This window comes from Oncorhynchus nerka, linkage group LG27 (genome assembly GCF_034236695.1).
Source record: "Oncorhynchus nerka isolate Pitt River linkage group LG27, Oner_Uvic_2.0, whole genome shotgun sequence".
Taxonomy (NCBI): Eukaryota; Metazoa; Chordata; class Actinopteri; order Salmoniformes; family Salmonidae; genus Oncorhynchus; species Oncorhynchus nerka.
In genome coordinates, this window is record NC_088422.1 from 71,126,773 (window position 1) to 71,146,452 (window position 19,680).

Below are 19,680 nucleotides of genomic sequence, written 5' to 3' on the forward strand. Positions count from 1 at the left end.
ACAATACTTTTAACAGAAAATCACCACTGCCACCAACCACGACAGCTTAATATTTTGTAATTGTAAAGTTACTACCTCATGGCAGTTTCCCGCTCCCCACTTCCCTCTTTCACCAATTACTGCATGAGTTCAACCAGGCACAGGACAAGAATTTCAAGAATGGTCATTCTGTAAAGCCCTCACAAAAGCCCCACCCCGAGCAGTGCACCCCCAGTGTGTATGCTGCTTGGGCTGACAGAGGGCCAGAGATGATCCCCATGCATTTAAAAGGTTGATTTGTTTGTTCTCCACAGAATGGTGACAAATGCAGGTCACGACCTGGGAACAATGACCTGCCAGCCTTGCTGAGAGGATAAGAAAGCCTTGTCTCTACTCCCTTTCTTCCTCTGTAGTCAACTGTAAAATACATTAAAAAAAATAATGAAGTCATATCTCCTAATGCAGCCTGGTTTTCACATATGGTGGGAGGGTGCATATCTCTTTAACACAAGGGATCAATCATGTCCTTTACCCCTGAGACCTTGGAGGACCTGCCCTGCTGTACTTTGGTGTCAGGTGCTGGACACAGGATCAATAGGCTTCAGCAGGAAAATACTGGCCCACTGAGTTCCATATTAAATATGGGGGGCTGATATTGACACAGCTGCTTTGGCCAGACGATAAAATAATAAGTAGGATGAATGAGGTCACACTGAGAGGATCATAAAGCATTCACGCACCACTGAGGTCAATCCTTTCAACTTCCTCATACAACTAAACACTCTCCAAAGTTGCTTATTTTGTGTACCTAAATAGATCAGAAGAGACAGATGTGATCAGCAGTATGATTTACAGAGACAATAAGCATGTGAGATTAACTAAGGATAACTTTATTTCATTTTAGCAGGGCTTTTAGTCTCAGCAAAGTACAGATGTGTACATACAGAGAGGTAGCGGCAGTATTTCTTCTCAACCCCCCCACTCCAAAACGCCCGGAGGAGGCACACAGCCAAAGGCCTCTTCTTCATTCCATATGGCAACAGCCTTGGACGCCTTCAGAAATAATCCCTCAGACAGTGCAAATCATCACAGTGTAGCTAAACAGATCGATTGTCAATACAGCTCACCTGTAGAAAGTCCCTCATCATATAAACTTGCATAACAGAGGACAGTCCCCTCCAACAGATAATATATAGGCACAACAGATGCTTATAACAGGTACTGACTGTATGGTCATATAGCATATTAATATGCTCCCCACAGATCCACATAGCAAATACAAACACAGGTATTCAACAACAAAAAATATTGTTCATTTTACAGTAGATTGACTCGTATGTCCAATATTAACACTGTTTAGTTCTTGGAGGATATACCATAAACATAAATAGCTTCTTCTCACATTGTAACATGTTTCTGGTAAAAGTCATATTTCTATGAAATACAGAGATGAATCACTTTTAAGCAAAAGTAAGGAATGTGATAATTACTATAATGCAAAAAAAAATGGACAATTGACGATTTAAACAATAATCTCAGGAGTAACAGAGCAGTCCCCGTAGTTAGTAGAAAAGCCCAACTAAAAATACACAGTAGAACCTTGATTTGAGAACGGTGATCTAACCAGTCTTTATAAAAGTTCTACTGTATCTTATTTTAATAAAGGCAGGGTTGAATACTGCAATAAGTCAGGAGTCATAAACCGGAAAACAGAAGTGATAAAACAGAGATGTTTTCTGTAGACCACGCTAACATTATGGATGGATTACTATTCCTTATTCAGGTTTTTTTTTAAGATACAAAAAAGCATCTGTATAAAGAGGAATCCCTCATACAAATGTCCCTAAAAACATATTGCCCTTCATTCAGCCATTTCTTCATATATTCAACAGTAAATAAATAGCAAATATTTCACTCAAATCAATTTAAGACCTTACACTCTGCCTGACTTCATTACAAAATTGAATTGATATTCTAATGCACAATACAAAAATGAATGTTTCAAATGACATTTGTTTCTATCAGACTTGATAAGCGGCTTGACATATTTGATTAAGGATATAAAATCTAGTGAGGGATTAATACATTTCAAAAAGGTATAAGAGGTTACAGAATGCTGTCCTTTACAGTGCATTACACGGTGAATAATTGGATTCCCTTTACATCTCATTGCTAGATCATTCATAAGATGTAAGAAGACACGTGCAATGATTAACTTAGAACTTAGAAATTGTGCTGATAATTCAACTATTGCTAAATTATAATCAATCATTTGCAATACATTGTAATTAATCAATAACTATTATCTAACCATTCCCTGTCAATCTATGTACTGTGAAAGGAAGAGCAAACACACATCACTATGCTATTTGACCAGTTTTCCAAAAGCACATTGTGACCTGAAAGTGGTCTCTCTGAATAGGAGTCAGTCCACTTGGTCCTTCTGTAGTTTTAGTAACATTCTCTTCATTGTGTTGGTTCACAAAGAGAATGTTGATATGATGTTGTCTTGGCTAGAGGAGCGTTTATAGCCAGATGAAGAGCGGAAGTAGGTCTCTCCGTCCGTGCTGATGTCATCCTCATCATCGTCGTCCAGAGGAGCAGAGTTAGTCTTACGCCTTCAGGGAGGGGAAACTAGTGTTATTCTGGGTGGAGGGCTGGGTGAGGTAGTTTACACAGTATGAAAGAGTTACAGTTTGAGAGAAAGTGGGCTAAAGCCTACACACATTGCATTTGACTATGTTCATGTTAGACTACATTGTTCAGGAAGGTGTGAGTAATACCCTAGAGCAGTGGAAGGGAATATGTTCAGATGTTTTACAGTGGGTTTACATAATGTGCGTGCCCCTGTGAAACTTCATAAGCATGTTCTTTACACTGTGGAATCTCTTGGTGCACGCTGTTAGCTTCAGCTGGCTAGAGCTGCATTACAATTAACTAGGTGAACAAATACCAAAGCAGAATGAGCATGTTCTTAGCGTCTTCTGTTAGCCATGTGTATTTAGCATTTTTACCTCATCTCGCTGCGCAGGGATTTGAGCTGGCTCTGGAGCTGCTCGTTGGCCTCCTGCTGTTCATCCAGGTCTCTCTGCAGCTTCTTCTTGCCGTGTTCCAGCCGGTCAATCTCCTCCTCCGCCTCGTCCATCTGCCTCTTCAGGGCCTTCAGACGCAGGTTCAGCTGCAAGAGGAACACCAAGGGTTAACACAGCTGTGTGTGTGTGTGTGTGTATGTGTGTGTGTGTGTGTGTGTGTGTGTGTGTGTGTGTGTGTGTGTATAGGTATATATATGTGTATGTTGCATCCTGACCTGGTCCTTCTGATCCTGCAGTGAGTGGTGCTCTTCATCAACTTGCATCATCATCTCCTTCACCTTCCTCTCCAGCCTCCGGTTCACCAGCTGCAGGTTGGCACGGTCCCTAGAAAACACAGCACCATGGGTAAGACTACCGATCTGCTACATGTCACATACTGTTGCAGTACATAGAACGCTCTGGAAACCACAATGTAATTGGCCATATGCCACATACTGCATACATCTACACATAGTATGCAGTATGACCTAAGAATGTAAAACTAAACTAGCCAACCCAATGAACCAAGGTTAAGTGCAATGTGACCTAATTACTATGAAAGCCAGACAGCTTCTGTAATGAGTCTGTAGGCAGCACTGGTCCCTGTAGCAGGACCTCTCTTCTCCCTCCAACCCCTACCCCAACCCCACCTCTCCCTAGGAACCCAACCCTACCCCAACCCCATCTCTCGCTAGGAACCCATCCCTACCCCAACCCCATCTCTCGCTAGGAACCCATCCCTACCCCAACCCCATCTCTCGCTAGGAACCCAAACCAACCCCAAATCCATCTCTCGCTAGGAACCCAAACCAACCCCAACTCCATCTCTCGCTAGGAACCCAAACCAACCCCAACTCCATCTCTCCCTAGGAACCCATCCCTACCCCAACCTTAACCATACCGCTCCTCTCCCTCCAGCCTCTCCTCCATCTCCTGGATCCGGCTCTCCAGCTGGCTAACCAGGCCCTCCTTGTTAGACTTCTGGGAGCCCTCCAGATGGGCTATTCTGCTCTTCAGGTCCTTGTTCTGTTAGAAACAGTGTGAGAAACAACTTTGATACGCAGTCTTAATCCTACTTTATTTAGCTAATGTTTTGGTCAACAAGACCATTTTCAGAGCAGGAGTATAGAGATGGAGACAGAGAAGGAAAGATAAAAGACAGAGATGGATTAGATGAGTGCATGTTTTGGTATGAGCCTAATGTACTTTTCACAGATAGACTGCTGTTGTTTCCCCCCAGACAGGAAGGGAGGAAGGAGTGGGCAGAACAGAGCAGTGTGTACCTGTCTCTCCAGAGTCATCTTGTCACACTCCAGGTCCTGTCTGCCAGCCCTCTCCTGCAGGAGTTCATTCCTCATCTGCTCTACCTGTCAACCAGAGCGGAGAGGACTGTCATCGCAATGGTTACACACTCTGAGAACACAATTATTATGAGAGGCTGCTTGTGTGTCGGTAGGAAGAACCCTTCCTGTATGTGTAGGTGTGCAGTTGTTGTAGTGTCTTACTCAAGGTGGAAGGAGCCTTCCTGTGGCTAATTGGGGTTTTGGATATTCTTATTTGGTTGCATTCCCCTGAACTGATCTCACGTCAGCTCTCAGTAATGTACATTCAGATAGACTCAGAGTGGTAAATCAGTTATATTTAGATTAACCTATCATAGCTAGTGCTAGGAATGCACTTAAGCCCCACAATTTCTCAGGGAGTTGAACTTCTCTCCAAAAACCAGACAGAGAAAAATGTAAATGTTAGCTTTTAAGCTTGACTATTTCTGTGAAAGATTAGCAACCAAGAATAATAAACAACCTTTGACTCCTGGTTGGTTTGCTTTAATTAGTTATGATTACAAACTCAAACTACTTCACTGTCTCTGAGAGAGAGAGAGAGAGAGAGAGACTAGTTCAAGAGAAGGGAATACAGATGAGGATGGAAAAAAGACAACTAATCGACAATTTTTTTTGCAAGGGGAGCTTAGTATGGGTGATATTTTATGCCAATTAGTGTGTGACAGTGGGCTGCTCTGATGAGCGATGGGCCACATAACTGGTGTGCCCGGTGCAGTGCTTGAGGGAGCTGATTCAGCAGACTGGAACATACAGCAGAAACTAATCTGCTTTGTGAGAGACGGCGGGAGGAGAGATTACTCTCATTTAGACAGGAGAAGAGCACCTGGTGCCAGGAGAGGCGCAGGTGTTCTTCCTGCCGCCCCCGCCCCCCTTCACTTCCAGCCATCATGGCCATGCAGACCCCACTCTCTCCGTCCCCCTCTCCCACTGACCACCACATCCTCCTATCCTAACCCCATCCACTTCACTATGACTGTACACCATGCCACCGTTGCCTTGGCAACTCACCTTGACCCAGTGTTGCGGTGATGCCACTTTGTCTAGTGCTACTCTTTTCTCTGTGCCAGGAGTTTCTTGCCTTTAAGGAAATGTAAGTACTTGTTCATTCCTTCTAGGCCTCTCATACTTTGTTCAGGTCTTTACATTTCCATCCATTTCAAGGTTGGAGGACTGTGCAGACTTAGCCCTTTAATCTTACTACTGCGGGACAATGAGCCTGACCGTAAAATAACTAGTCCTATCTTTGTTAGACATGAAGAATGTATCATGATTGCACTGGCAGCATGTACATCAATGAGAGCACAGTGAATTGCAGAGGTATTGCAACAGGGCAGAACCTTGGAGATAAATGCCCTTAGCACGTGTTGAATAATACAAAATACATCCTAGAGGAATAAGCTTGTCCTGTACATGAATTGTATCTGGAATAATGTCACTTCCTCATGAAAAAGCACCTGATCTGAGTTAGCAACCCTTTCTGACAACAACCCTTTCTGACAACAACCCTTTCTGACAACAACCCTTTCTGACAACAACTCTTTCTGACAACAACCCTTTCTGACAACAACCCTTTCTGACAACAACCCTTTCTGACAACAACCCTTTCTGACAACAACCTTTCTGACAACAACCCTTTCTTCAGGGAGCATGTACTCTGATCTCAATCTGAGTTTATAATGGCCACATCAGCAGGTTTATCAGAGGGGAAGGAAAGCTGCAGTGTTTAGGTCTGACTCCCTCAGGATGTGAGAACTATGATCAGCCACAATAAATGGATTTGTCCCTGAGACGCAGTCACAGCTAAGTGAACTCCATAGCCATAAACTCGATACATTTGGCAGTGTGCATATTTTGGCTGAGGTGGTGCATTAAAAGGGGTCTTTTGTGACTGATGCATGAAAATTGGATTGGCGCTTTTACACCGAGCAGGCAGCCTGCCAAACTGAACGATTATGCAAGATCCTCTTACATGGCAATAATCACTCTGCTCTCTCTAGAACACAAATTAACTGGGATAGTGGGATTTTTGGGCGGCTGTTCCAAACGGGGGGGGGGGCACACACACACGCGCAATGAAGAATGGCTCGGTGTGTAGGTCTGTGTGTGTGGGTATTTGAGCTGTCAATGGCGGGAGGGGATGGCAGACAAGCACAAAGAACTGATACGGGGTGTAAGCTTAGATGTCACATTATGCCAAGCTGCTCTGGAAAGACTGTACTTGAAATGCTTTCTGCCTTTTGCAGATGATAATGAAGTTTAGGAGTGTGACTCCCGGTCACAGGAGAGTCAAGAGACAAATTGGTGAATGACCTTGGTGAACCACGGTTAATGAATGTTAGAATGCCCCACTGACTGGAGGTCAGTTCGAGTGGTCAGTCATAGTGATAGTGGTAATAGACTCACCTGTTCTCTTCCTCGGTCTATCCTGACAATCAGCAGGTCTCCACTTTGCTTTTCCTCATCCAGATCCAGCTCCAGCTGATTGATCCTGTCCTGCAGTACACAGCATCAACATGGTAATACCAATGACATTATTATTTGACCTTGCTGTAAAACATGGGGTTGCTTTTCTGAATGGCAGCTTTAGATTTCCTTCTGCAGTGTTTTGCCATCACACCACAGTCAACAGCAGAGTACACATGACTTCTGTCTATAACAAACTCAGGTAAGAACCCAGCTAGCACATGTGTTTCCTTGGAAGTTGTGGGATTGTATGTTTTTGATTTCACATTGGTTATGGGAACAAAGCCATACGTTTCCTGACCGGTAAAACAAAACTTTAAAAAATAAAAAAAATTCTGAGAACAGAAGTAAAAATGTTGCCTGTTCTGGGAACGTGCATTTTTTTGGTTGCAAGGAGTTCCTGAGAATGTTTTACTCTGGTTCCTTGAATGCTTTCCTAGGAGGTTTTATTAACGGTCTGAGAATGTTTTACTCTGGTTCCTTGAATGCTTTCCTATGAGGTTTTATTAACGGTCTGAGAATGTTTTACTCTGGTTCCATGAATGCTTTCCTAGGAGGTTTTATTAACGGTCTGAGAATGTTTTACTCTGGTTCCTTGAATGCTTTCCTAGGAGGTTTTATTAACGGTCTGAGAATGTTTTACTCTGGTTCCTTGAATGCTTTCCTAGGAGGTTTTATTAACGGTCTGATAATGTTTTACTCTGGTTCCTTAAATGCTTTCCTAGTAGGTTTTATTAACGGTCTGAGAATGTTTTACTCTGGTTCCTTGAATGCTTTCCTAGGAGGTTTTATTAACGGTCTGAGAATGTTTTACTCTGGTTCCTTGAATGCTTTCCTAGGAGGTTTTATTAACGGTCTGAGAATGTTTTACTCTGGTTCCTTGAATGCTTTCCTATGAGGTTTTATTAACGGTCTGAGAATGTTTTACTCTGGTTCCATGAATGCTTTCCTAGGAGGTTTTATTAACGGTCTGAGAATGTTTTACTCTGGTTCCTTGAATGCTTTCCTAGGAGGTTTTATTAACGGTCTGAGAATGTTTTACTCTGGTTCCTTGAATGCTTTCCTAGGAGGTTTTATTAACGGTCTGATAATGTTTTACTCTGGTTCCTTAAATGCTTTCCTAGTAGGTTTTATTAACGGTCTGAGAATGTTTTACTCTGGTTCCTTGAATGCTTTCCTAGGAGGTTTTATTAACGGTCTGAGAATGTTTTACTCTGGTTCCTTGAATGCTTTCCTAGGAGGTTTTATTAACGGTCTGAGAATGTTTTACTCTGGTTCCTTGAATGCTTTCCTAGGAGGTTTTATTAACGGTCTGAGAAAGGAATTTCTAGGTTATTTGGAGGTTTTTGAATAATTTCATTAAAATGTTCACTGAATCTTTTAAGAACACTTCTAATAATACTGCTATCTTATTTTAACCCTTTATCTCCAAGCACAGATAGGACACAGAAATTAATTTAGACAGTAATATTTTATTGTGACACGGCATCAGTGAGATTCGAAACAATAAATTGTTGAAGGAAGAAGGTTCTTTTTAGATATTGCAAAGAGAAACTAGAGAGTATAAAGTATTAACATAATAGAAACGGTTATTTCCAACATGACAGCGGATACAACATAGCCGGTTCCAAGCTGAGTCCATCTGCACCAGCTCAAAGGTAGCACAATTGAATAACCTGGCCAACAACCAATGAGGGCCTGCCAATTAAGCTATGCGCATTCAATCAGATCCATATTTCCAATATCACACACTGAACACGTGCATACAATTTTAATCAGATGTGCATAATAACATGCTGCTTATCTCTCAAAAACTTCAATAATCTTCTGTTCTCTATCAATGGAATTAGCCCAATCAGCAAGTACTGAAATACCCACAGAACAACGTTGTTTCTTAACGTTCTCTGAACTATTTGAGAACATGCCCAATATCAAATCAGTTGGAGAACGTTCCTAGAACATTACGAGAATTTTTACTAAATGTAACCATGTTTTAACTTTTAGGAAACATTCTGTTTTAAAGTAATGAAATACCAAGAAAATTATGTTATCTTGTTAAGTTCCTTAAATGTGCTAAGAATGTTCTAAAACCAAGCAACTATCCTGCACCATTCCCAGAAAGTTGTGGGAAGGTTGTATGCAAAATAACCATAGGACAAACCTGCTCTCACCAAGCTCTGAGAAACATGGTTCTCAGAACATTATGTGCTAGCTGGGAACTGTTCCTTCCTCAGGACTGGAGTACAAACAGAGACGAAATGGAAGGACTAGCATAGACTGAAGACTCAAAGATAACCAATTAATACAGCACGAAAAGGCTGACACTTTAAATGGCAGAAGAAAGTCTCCATGTATAAAGTATATAATTTAGAGACAATGTGAAATTAATAACTAAGATATTCCTCCATACCTCCATGAGTTTGACCTGTCGGATATTGTCATCCTTGGAGTGGGCTTTGGTCTCTGCCTCCACCTCCAGGTGGTAGACTTTCTGATCCAGGACCTTCTCCTTGAGGACCGCATCATCCCTTTCCCTCTTACACTGCCTCAGATCTTCTTCCACGTGGCTCAGCTGCAGGACACACACACCACACACACTTTTAAAACAGAATGGGAATGAACAACAGCTTTTGTGAATGGCTCCTACTCATTTAGCAGTACGCCACAGCGAACAAATAAACCACACCTGTCATACTGTTACTGTAACATCCATACCTGTCATGTCTGCTTTAGCAATGCAATTTCAGCAGTGGCCACAATATGCCATCTGTTCCTTTAACAATAGTGACTTAAGAGAAACTTTCACAAACACTAGCCTGGTGAGTGAAGAAGATGAAAGAAGAAAACACAGTTGTCTTTAGCAGGTCTTAATAGGCATGCTTATAAGATATATGTGTGGGTTGGGACAGACTGGAGATCTGAAGCAGATGAAACAGTGACCTCATCACCAGGCCTTAGAGGAGTGTATGGATCAGCGGGGAGGAGAGGAGGATGTGTGGTCTGTCATTCCAGCTCTCACAACTAAGACACAACATCCCCCTCTTCCTGTAGACCAGCTGGACAAAGATACATCAGCATATCCCATCTGTGCATATACATTACACTGGGTAGACTACAACACAAAGATGAACCCTTAGCAGCAAGGCATCTCTCTTCTGTAAAACTGACACGTTTCCATGGAAAAAAGTGAACACAATTCCAATGGAGTTTGGACTGTGTTGGACTGAGTCTGGCCACCTGTCTTTAACCTGCTGTAGGAAATAGGTTTTCTTTAATGACATTCTGCAGGGGTTAGTAACTCAGACACACAATGAGGGAGGACATTATTATATCAAATAAGCAAATGCTTATCCCATATTCAACAAAAACCTTCCAATGTGTTTCGTAGGTCAAACCACACCCAATGAGCAGTGGCCCTGGGTTATAACAGCGTTATGTGGGGCAGACCACAGCTACTAAGGGGTTAGAGCTAGATTGTGAAAATGAACCATAGTAATTATAAAAACATTAGCTGGAGAATTCCTCAATTGAGAAAAAATGCAATGGAGAACTTTACAGAGGCTCACTCCAAATTCCATAAGCCTACCTAGCTACAACTCCCTTAATGTATGAGAACAATGGATGTGATATAAGATAAAGTCACAGCTAATACTTTAATATTTTGTTCAATTAAAACAGGTTCATAAATGCATCCTATTGTCTGAAGTTCAAGATCGCTGAAACATTCTGATGCTTCACCCATAGAAAAACAATGATTTAGATTTCTCTTCCCACCCTCCAGAGCTCCAACTCTTCATGCTAAACCACAGATATCTATGAAAAGATACATTATCTAACCTATTTAACCCTGTAATACCACCAGGCATCTCTACAGCTGTGACCTTCTGGTCCAGTTCAGGGCAAAGGGGAAGTATAAGAGGGGAGAGGACACACATTCCAAAGCCATGACCTCACTGTACAAACCCTGAGTTGGGACACTGAGTCAGGACAATGGGTTATCCTCCATTGTCATGGGGAGCACTGGCCAACCCACCTCCTCCTGCAGGGACTTAGCAGCCAGACAGGACTTGTCCAGCTCCACACCCCGTTCCCTCAGCTGTCTCTGAAGCTCAGCCATCTCCCGACGGTTCTTCTCCTTGTACACATTTATCTGCTCCTGCAGCTCCTGGGTGGACGACTGAGAGGCCTCCACGATCTCACTCATCTACAGGGAGAAGGTAGAGTTAGCCTTGCTAACAAACAGACATGCATGCACACACTGACACATGCCTGTGGTGTGATATTTGATTGACTAAAGCAAGGATGTCCGAAGGCCTTTAGTTGGTCCACTCACCTCCCTCTGTAGTTTCTCCACTGTGCGGTCCAGCAGACTCCTCTCGTCCTCTATCTCATTCTTAGTGTTCTTGAACTGTTCTTTTTGACTCCTCTCCTCCTTCAGCCTCTCCTCCAGCTCTCTGTGGTCATGGTTCAGCTTGGTCAAGTTCCTCTGTAACAGAAAGAGTTTAGAAAGATGGGTCAGAATGGTAAGGAGGACCAGCACTTATGCTTTATTATTCTCACCAGTAAATGCTCCCGAGCTTGTAGTCAAAGCCCGGTCAATCTTACCTGTACATCCTCTAACCATGTGGTCAAAGCTCGGTCAATCTTATCTGTACATCCTCTAACCATGCGGTCAAAGCCCGGTCAATCTTACCTGTACATCCTCTAACCATGTGGTCAAAGCCCGGTCAATCTTACCTGTACATCCTCTAACCATGTGGTCAAAGCCCGGTCAATCTTACCTGTACATCATCTAACCATGTGGTCAAAGCCTGGTCAATCTTACCTGTACATCATCTAACCATGTGGTCAAAGCCTGGTCAATCTTACCTGTACATCCTCTAACCGCGTGGTCAGAGCACGGTTGGCACGTGACATCTCCTCCTCCTGCTCCTTGATTTCTTCCAAAGACTCTTCCAGCTTCCTCTTCTCTCTCTGTGAGCTCACACATACACATATGCACACACCAGCATTAGACAATAGGTAACAGATCTGGTCTTCAATGTGAAAAGTTTTATTACTGTCAATCTGATTGACACTCCTGTGCAGTTTACAGTGGCTCTCCTTTATATAACTAGCAGCTCATGTTACACCCGAGGATCTGTCTTTTTCAGCCATCTATTTCCTGTGTTAGAGGAACGCAAAATCCACTTGTAACTTAAATCTTGCTGGATTGATTGCTTTCATTTTACTCCTACGACTCTTTCATACTTTGCTTGTGCCTATTTGTTTTATTGGTTAACGTTACGACCGCAGAAATGTTTGTAATGATCTGTCAAACACACTCCGGTAACTTCTGAAATGGGCTGAATGGAATACATTGTCTTTCCGTTGAATCGATAAGAACACTAAAGCTAAGAAAGAAAGAATTTAATACAGTTGAAATGTTAACAAATTACATGCACTGGAATGAAAGCCACTTCTGAAAATGAACACTCTAGATTATAGTGATATTATGTCTGATCTAGCAAACAATCTCGCAAACAATGTAAAGTATGTTTAGATAGGTGTAATCTAGAGCCATGCGTGTTTATTTTTCATCCAAGGGTATAGGGTAGACAGAGTTTGGCAAAACATTTTATACCTGCATTCCCACCAAAATCTCTGAACTCCATTCATTATTTGTCCATGCCAGTAAATGTTTTATGCACTATAATTCAGTCAACATCTGATTGATTATACAAATTCTAAAAGTTTGTGTTTCTCTATTCCTCACCTCAAGCCGGCCGACTCTGTCCCCCAGCTTGCTCTCCTGTAGCTTGGCATCATCGATGATGCGGTTGAGTTTGGCCACTTCGTTCTCCAGCTCCTGTGCCCGCTTTCTCAGCTTCTCGGCCTCCTGGCTAAGACGTCCCGCCTGGCCCTCCACTGCCCCCTTGGCTGCCTCCACTTCAGCCTTCTCCTTGCCCACTGCAGCACTGCTCTGGAGAGCAGACAGAAGGGTCAGTGCAAAGTAAATACAGGGTCGAAAGATGCACCGTTGCACAGAAAAGGACGCAATACTGGCTTGACAACTGGTTAAAAACAAAAGTCTACGGTCTTATTTACAAGACAACTCAAAATCCTTCACAACTCCTCTGCAAAGAGACTCCCAAAACAATTCCTTCATAACAAGCTCAAGGGGATTAAAGAGGTGGATGCATGACAATAAATCTAAGCCTCTATTCACTTCCCATTGAACTGATGTAGCTTGGTCCACACAAAGACAGCATGTCACCCGCAAAAGGCTGGGGAGATTGAGGTGAATGGTCCAGTCCAGTAAATCTGCCCCCTGGGCACCAACACCAATGTCTCCATGGCTTTACCTGCCAGAGTTGTACAGTTGTGGGGCTGCTGCTTAAGCCTCATGGCTCTCGCTTGTTCAACGCTTGTCACTAAACAGGATCAAATTCCATAATTAGATGACCCACTGTTGGTGGCAGCCTGTCTTTGTATGGATTTGGTTGCTGTGGCAGGACAGTGTGAAAGGAGGTCCCTGTGTGCTTTGCCTCTGCCCAGTTGTATCAATGGAGAGCCTGCCCTGACTAGCCTGTCTGGGCTGCTGCTGTCCTAAGGGAGAGCAGTCAATGCACTCTGGGAAACCTGAATTCTGTCTTCATGTAACCTCTTAGCTGACAACAACACACAGCACTCTATCTAGGCCCGCATTAAGTTTTGCATAGAAAAACAGATAGCAGGTTTTGCTGTGATGACGCTGTCAGAGAGGGATGTACTTTATATCCTGAAAGTGACAGTTTATGAAGATATAGTAGCAGCCAGGCTCCCACATATTTGTTCAGAAACGAGAATATCTGGAAATGAGGCTATGCTTGACAGAATGCCAGACAACAGGTTTGACAGTTTCTTGTTCTGTTTACTACAGTGAGAAATGCCCGTGCTGCACGCCTCCACAGAAACAACCAGGAACTGACATCCATATGGGGTTCATTACTGATACAAAGGGCCAGAATTTTCCCTAACCAGGAAAAACTGGAAGCCCTAGATAAATGTTATACCCAAGGCCCAGATTTTTTCCTAGTCAGATCACGTGGCTCCTGGCCTTTCTCGTTACAGTACTGGGCCTATATTTAATTGACTAAATATGATTCTGTAAACACAGGTGATATTTAAGCAATAATGCACGAGGGCGTGTGGTATATGGCCAATATACCACGGCTAAGGGCTGTTCTTATGCACGATGCAATGCGGAGTGCCTGGATATAGCCCTTAGCTGTGGTATATTGGCCATATATCACAAACGCCTGACGTGCCTTATTGCTATTATAAACTGGTTACCAACGTAATTAGAACAGTAAAAATACACGTTTTGTCATAACCGTGGTATACAGCCAATCAGCATTCAGAGCTCGAACCACCCAGTTTATAATATAGGCTATGAGTTTTCTCCCCATTCTTGTTATACAGTATGCAGGCATGGAGGGACTTAGCATGTTCATTATGAGGAGGAATGTCTGCTCCCAGGGGGATTAGAGGCAAACGGTGCAGATTAACACACTGTGGTTCAATTCCCCTTAGCCTCGCCTGGACAAGCAGGCAGGCACCTCTCACTGGACAGGTCCAAGAGAAGCCTGTGTACACACACACTGCACACACCTGACGCACGTACCAGTCACATACTCCACTCCCACTTGACGCACGCACACTGACGCATCTGTTTCTCTCTCACTCTCACTCACACACACACACACACACACACACACACACACACACACACACACACACACACACACACACACACACACACACACACTGTGCTCCAGGTGAGCACCAACGCTGACTCCCTCAGTGGAGAGTGAAAACCATTCACTAATGAAACAGCATGATAAATAGCAGACAGCTAATGACATGAAACTACTTCAATTACAAGACCTGTGATCATCAGTCATAGGTTTAGATACATATATCTTACTAAATGGGTGTCTTAAAAGGAATCTGACTTAGTGCTTGGGAATGTGTTTGAATCCCCTCATTTGTCATTAGAACCAATGTACTATGGTCCCTTAGTGACTCATTATCTGTCCACAGAGCTGAAAGCGTCCAAAGTCCGACCACCTCGCCCCCTCACTCATCCCCTCACCACTGGGTGAAGTGGAGGACCCTCATTGGTCACTGAGGCTTGGTGTTCCAGTGTTTGAGCGGAGGGTGGTAGGTGAGGGGTTAAGGTCACCCAGTGGAGGGGAGAGCAGAGAAGACAGATCATTAACCATACCACCTCCAGGACCCACTGAGGCCTGTTGGGCCTGTTCCCCTCCCCGACACCCTTATCCCTGCCTGGGTCAGCTGGGGCACAGGGGGAGCCTGCAAGTACACAGACTCACTGATATGCAGTTGTCATGACGTTGGCCTGGGGGGTAGGTTTATGACAGTCATAAATACCTCTTCCCCCCTTTTTCCTCTCTCTACCCTACTGAGGTTACATTTGCAAAACTCTTGGTTAACATAGAGATTCTGGGAACATCAGTAGGTGGGGGGAAATTAACTATATTCTGGTAATCCGAACAATTGAACATATGCGGTGGTACTTAATGAATATGATGTCAGTTCGGTTGTCATCTGAGATATTCTAATCAATGATAAGATGACATAAACTCTACAGTGGAAAGTCTACACATCAGAGTTATCGGATTCACATGGATTTGTTGTTCAATTTAAATGTTTGAATATGAAATTATTTGTGATGGGATGAAATGTGATTTTAGCTTCTAAAATGTGAGATGTGGGTTTTCATAAGATAGGGCGGGCCACTGATTGAGCAGCCCTGTGAAGGGACATGTGCTATAAAACTCTCCTCTCCCTTCCTATATAAGCCCTTGACGACAATAGAACTTCCTGTTCCGGGGATGTAGGACGACGGTCCTATGTAAGGGGCGGCAGGGTAGCCTAGTGGTTAGAGCGTTGGACTAGTAACCGAAAGGTTGCAAGTTCGAATCCCCGAGCTGACAAGGTACAAATCTGTCGTTCTGCCCCTGAACAGGCAGTTAACCCACTGTTCCTAGGCCGTCATTGAAAATAAGAATTTGTTCTTAAGTTCTTAACTGACTTGCCTAGGTAAAATAAATAAATAAAGGTAAAATAAATAAAAATTTAAACCCACTGTTCCTAGGCCGTCATTGAAAATAAGAATTTGTTCTTAACTGACTTGCCTAGTAAAATAAAGGTAAAATTTAAAAAAAAAGAATGGTTCAGATAATAACTACAGAACGAAGCCAACATCAGCGTGAGCTTTGGTTGCGAATGGTATGAACTTTGAACTCTTATTCACTATAGAAGTGATACCTCCTAGCCATTGAGTTAGCAACCGCAGGTTAGGAAGGAACAGACAGAGTATCCCTTCTACCACACAACGACGTTACTACAACGTATCCAATTGACCACCAGAGACATTCTTCAAAGGACTCGGTTGGGCAACACGGCCTTCCATCTACCACCAACCTATCGAAGCGCAGCTCAGAGTAAATATTTATTGCATTTTCCTTTACCAAATGAGCGGTAATTTAGAATGCATAAGATACTGTATTTACGATAGCACAGCTTCTTCCCTTTGTTCCTCAGTCTTCCCGCTCTTTAACTCAACCCAGCCCCTTTTCCTTTGTGCTTTGTGTAACAAGCTGTCATATCTGTTCCGCCGCTAGGGACGTTTTCCTTTATGGCGTAATTTGTAATCAAGTTATGATTTAATTATGTGTATGTGTAATTCTGTGTGATTAGTTAGGTATTTAGTAAATAAATGATTAAACCCAATTTTGTATTTACGAGTTTATTCGGAAGATAACAGCTCAATAAATATTATTTTGTGGTGCCCGACTCTAGTTAATTATATTTACATGATTAGCTCAATCAGGTGATATTAATTGCAGAGAAATTATTTTATATAATAGCATGTCATATCACTTAATCCGGCATAGCCAAAGACACGACACAGGTGTCACTGGAATTACCTATAAACCAGACGAGGATATTCCCACACAAAAAAATATCCTTAAAATGTGTCAATGAAGGCAGTCTTATCTCTTTCAAAACATTAGGCATCTTTCACCGGTCTAGGACTTTACAGAATCCAAGGACAGCAGGGGGTAGAAGCTTGTGAAAAACATAGCCTACTTAGCTGGAATATGTGAAGATTGTAGTATCATCTCTGTATTCAAAATGTAATCAACTGGGGCTGTGGGTAGAGGGCAGGTTGAGGGGGAGGTGAACATACAGAAAATGTAGAGTTGAGTTTTCAGTTTTTTCTCATACAAACATCCCCTCACTCCCTCTTTCACTGTCCCATTTCCCACCCTGGGTTCTTTGAGAGTCCAGTCTGGGCACTACCACTCAGAGGGTGAGGGGGAGAAAGACCCATGGGTGGTGGAAATTCACAGGGTGCCCTGGTGATCATTGTTCCTTGTGTTTGCCATTTTGTACTCACTCAGACTGTTACAAAGCCTCAACATTAACCATTTGGGAGTTTGATTTCAAGGGCTGTCTTGTGCACTCTTAAAACTGTTTGTCTATAGTCAGGCATTAACTACCATTGTGCGGCCAGTAAAAAGAGTGGCACTAACAATGCAGTGAAGTATGCATCGCCCAGTGTGTGAGCTCAGATTCAAATCAATCAGCTTTTTCAGGGTGCTCTCGGGTCACTGGGAACACACACAAACCCCTGCTGAATCTGCTTTGGAGCCCAGGGAACAAACAATGGAGTTTGCTGATATTCCTGCACCAATTACGGTCCATAAGAAACCTGCCAGGGTAATCCCACACCCAGCAGGGCCCCCTTCTAATCACATTTATAGGCACATAAATATAACTTTTTTAAATGACAAGGCAGGTAATCCACTCTAAATCCACAATGCATCAAAAAAGTATAATCTGACTCTAACTGAATCAAAATGTTTATTTTTAAACAAATCCTGGAAATAAAGATAGTGGTGTACTCATGCCCTTGTCAGTGAGTAGCATACCCTCTGATTGGTTGTCACAGACAAACTGGTGTCATCTATACTACAGAGATTAATGTAAAAGTCCTGGCACACCCCATAACACATTTTATGTGTTTACTATCACATGCATTTACAACAGTGAACACAACCTTTTATATGAGTGCACTGTTGAGGGCATGAAGCATTCACAAGGTTTTAGAAATAATACCTATTTCAGACAGTAACACTCACAGTGTAAGATTGCAGTATATCAAAAATAAGTAACTATAGTAGAGCAGAGTGTTCTGCTCCCTCTGCTCTACCATGGCCCTGGGAAAGGTACAAAGCAACACTTCTTTGATTGAGCTGACACATTGTCAAGTTGCTATAATGCCTGCAGCATCCCTGACAAAAAGGCTTTAGTTAGGAGCTGAGGGGCAGAGTGTTCCCCCTACCTAACCCAGGACATAGGCCAGGATGCAGAGAAAGACAGGATATCCCTCTACCCCAGCTACAACAACACAATGGTGGTGACATTGTTCAAACAGACACATACTGGCCACAATCACAAGTGAATAAAATGAACATCACATAATTCATAATTGTTTACTTCAGACTACCTTAGTTAGAGGGTACTGTGAGCCAAGGTTGATGCAGCCTCAGCATTATGGTCCTGTTTTCAAATGACTTCCATTCATGTGCTCTCCCCAATGGAACGTAAACATGGGATAAGAGGGGAAGTCAAGATGGTCATCTTTGTGCTTCTATTTAGTCACGATTGCCTAAGGTCCTTCCAGGAACGGGTCATATCCTGTGTGATATCAGGTTAACGGTATTCAACACCATATATTCTGTCTTCAAGGAAAATAAATAGCACCACAGATCACTCAAGCTCTTCTCTGGCAATGAATAAGCCTTAGTTTGTTTCACCAGCAAGAAGGTATGCATTACAATAGCGTCGCTCTCCAACAAAAGGCACATAGACTATGGTCCGCCTAGTAAAGGCAGGTTTGTGATGGCTTGGGAGAAAAGCTTGCAGTGGAAATTAAAACTTGCTGCTTGAGGAGCACTGGCATCTCTCCAGTCACAATAAGATGCCAGCCATCAAATCTTGTCTTGTCCTTCGGGACATGAAAACAGAAACCTTTTTAAATGGCCAAATGATTTCAGGGATGTTTTGGTTTAATAGAGAATGAAATAGGCCAGTGCAGTGAGAAGGCAGTCACAGTAGAGCTTTGTGGGAAACTGTCCCTTTTGTGTCCAAAAAAATGACATTTACTGTCACAAAACTCCAGGCCTCCCCAGAATGTGGCATTATTATTGTGTAGCACATCGCCAGAAGGCCAGTGGCTTCAAAAGAAGGCCACTGGGAAGTGGGATGACACAATGTCAAAGTCCACACACACAGTACTCTATTATGATCTTTCTTTTTACCCCCTTTTTTCTCCCCAATTTCATGTTATCCAATTGGTAGTAGTTACAGTCTTGTCTCATCGCTGCAACTCCCGTACGGACTCGGGAGGCCTCTATTATGATCTTAAATGGTTGATGTGAGGCCAACCCAGAGTGATTTATAATATCAAAAGACACTTCAGAAAGTCATTATGGTAGTACAAAACACTCACATTGAGCATAGTACTTCTTTTCACTCTTGGACGAAAGCCAGACCTTGGGGAATCATGATGCCTGGTCGGGCTGGGGAAAAATCACAGTCAAATGACTGGGCTTTGAATGTCAGAGCTGAGGTCAGATCCTGCTGGAGGGAGAGTGACCAGTGCCACTTGCAACCTGAGCAGGCTACACCACTGGACAGTAAGTCCATGTTAAATACTTTGACTGTACTTGCCAGTACTCCCTACTCTGTTGGATGTTTAAAAGCAA

At 42.9% G+C, this 19,680-nt stretch overlaps 1 protein-coding gene across 1 annotated transcript in view; it reads right to left on the minus strand.

Moving 5' to 3' along the window:
* Positions 1 to 848: 848 nt before the first annotated feature.
* The window catches only part of LOC115112276 (cingulin-like protein 1), a 33,216-nt gene continuing 14,384 nt past the window's right edge, over positions 849 to 19,680 (minus strand). The window contains exons 9-19 of the mRNA XM_029639223.2: positions 12,612 to 12,818; positions 11,726 to 11,830; positions 11,190 to 11,342; positions 10,890 to 11,060; positions 9,267 to 9,428; positions 6,797 to 6,886; positions 4,334 to 4,417; positions 3,952 to 4,076; positions 3,287 to 3,395; positions 2,994 to 3,157; positions 849 to 2,597 (exon numbers count right to left, since the gene is read on the minus strand). Of these exons, the coding sequence (XP_029495083.1) occupies positions 2,459 to 2,597; positions 2,994 to 3,157; positions 3,287 to 3,395; positions 3,952 to 4,076; positions 4,334 to 4,417; positions 6,797 to 6,886; positions 9,267 to 9,428; positions 10,890 to 11,060; positions 11,190 to 11,342; positions 11,726 to 11,830; positions 12,612 to 12,818 (1,509 nt within the window). The 3' untranslated portion in view covers positions 849 to 2,458. The remainder of the gene's footprint in view (positions 2,598 to 2,993; positions 3,158 to 3,286; positions 3,396 to 3,951; positions 4,077 to 4,333; positions 4,418 to 6,796; positions 6,887 to 9,266; positions 9,429 to 10,889; positions 11,061 to 11,189; positions 11,343 to 11,725; positions 11,831 to 12,611; positions 12,819 to 19,680) is intronic.